This window comes from Penaeus monodon, chromosome 34 (assembly GCF_015228065.2).
Source record: "Penaeus monodon isolate SGIC_2016 chromosome 34, NSTDA_Pmon_1, whole genome shotgun sequence".
Taxonomy (NCBI): domain Eukaryota; kingdom Metazoa; phylum Arthropoda; class Malacostraca; order Decapoda; family Penaeidae; genus Penaeus; species Penaeus monodon.
The window spans coordinates 6,195,803-6,196,673 of NC_051419.1; the positions used below are offsets into that span (position 1 = coordinate 6,195,803).

General features: G+C 43.6%; 1 protein-coding gene across 1 annotated transcript in view; it reads left to right on the forward strand.

The window, feature by feature from the left end:
• LOC119594546 (calcium-activated chloride channel regulator 4A-like) overlaps window positions 1-871 on the forward strand; it is a gene marked incomplete in the record, with an annotated part of 22,624 nt that overhangs the window by 10,438 nt on the left and 11,315 nt on the right. Inside the window, 3 exon segments of the mRNA XM_037943578.1 lie at window positions 54-266; window positions 368-541; window positions 696-801. Coding sequence (XP_037799506.1) covers window positions 54-266; window positions 368-541; window positions 696-801 — 493 coding nt within the window.

Sequence of the window (871 nt, forward strand, 5' to 3'; positions counted from 1 at the left end):
CAGAATTATTATAACGGCAATTTTACTAATCACTGTACTTCTTTACAAAACAGATTGTCAGTAGTTCATGCTCCGGCACAGATTGCCAGATGAGCCTAGAAGTACCGACGAATACCAACTATGAAGAGACCTTTAACATCGAAATTTATTTTTGTGATACCGATGGCTCAAACCTCGAAACAACAGTACGAGACCCCATGGGCACTGTCATTGGTAATTCATATGAACAAGATACGAGCATAGTATACAGAGGGACTGGATTGCAGGCAAGTATTTAGATCATTTTCCTTTTTTTCTTAAAAGATTTGTCTAATAAGATCATCGGAATTTTCCTCTTTTTTATTACCAAAGCCTATATCTTCCACAGGCTGGTACCTACACTGTAGAAGTATCCAAAAAGTTAGATGCAATGGATGTGAAGTCCTCTCTACTGGCGACCAAGCAAGCAGAGTCAGGTGGATACGCTATTAAGCTTTGGTCATCCCTTGACCTCCAACACTTGGAATACACGCTAAACTCTGCCCCAACGCTCTTTGCAATGGTAAGCTCAAGCTCTCTGGTCAGTTATCTGTACATAGGATCCATTTAAACCTATGCCCATGTCTGCGCTGAAGTTGACCGGAGTTAATCATGAGGTCACATAACAAGCAATCGATTCGATCATTTCAAAGTTGTTTTGGTCCTCTGCTTGCCAGGTGGGCGACGGTGACAGCCACGTGGTGTATGCGAGGGTCACTGCTACAGTAACGGACTCGAGCCAGAACACCGCCGTCCTGGTCATGCGTGATGATGGTACAGGAGGTCAGTTTCATAGTTCATATTGTGAAAACGACAATTGCCAGCACCTTCTGAAAGTACCGGGGATGCAGTC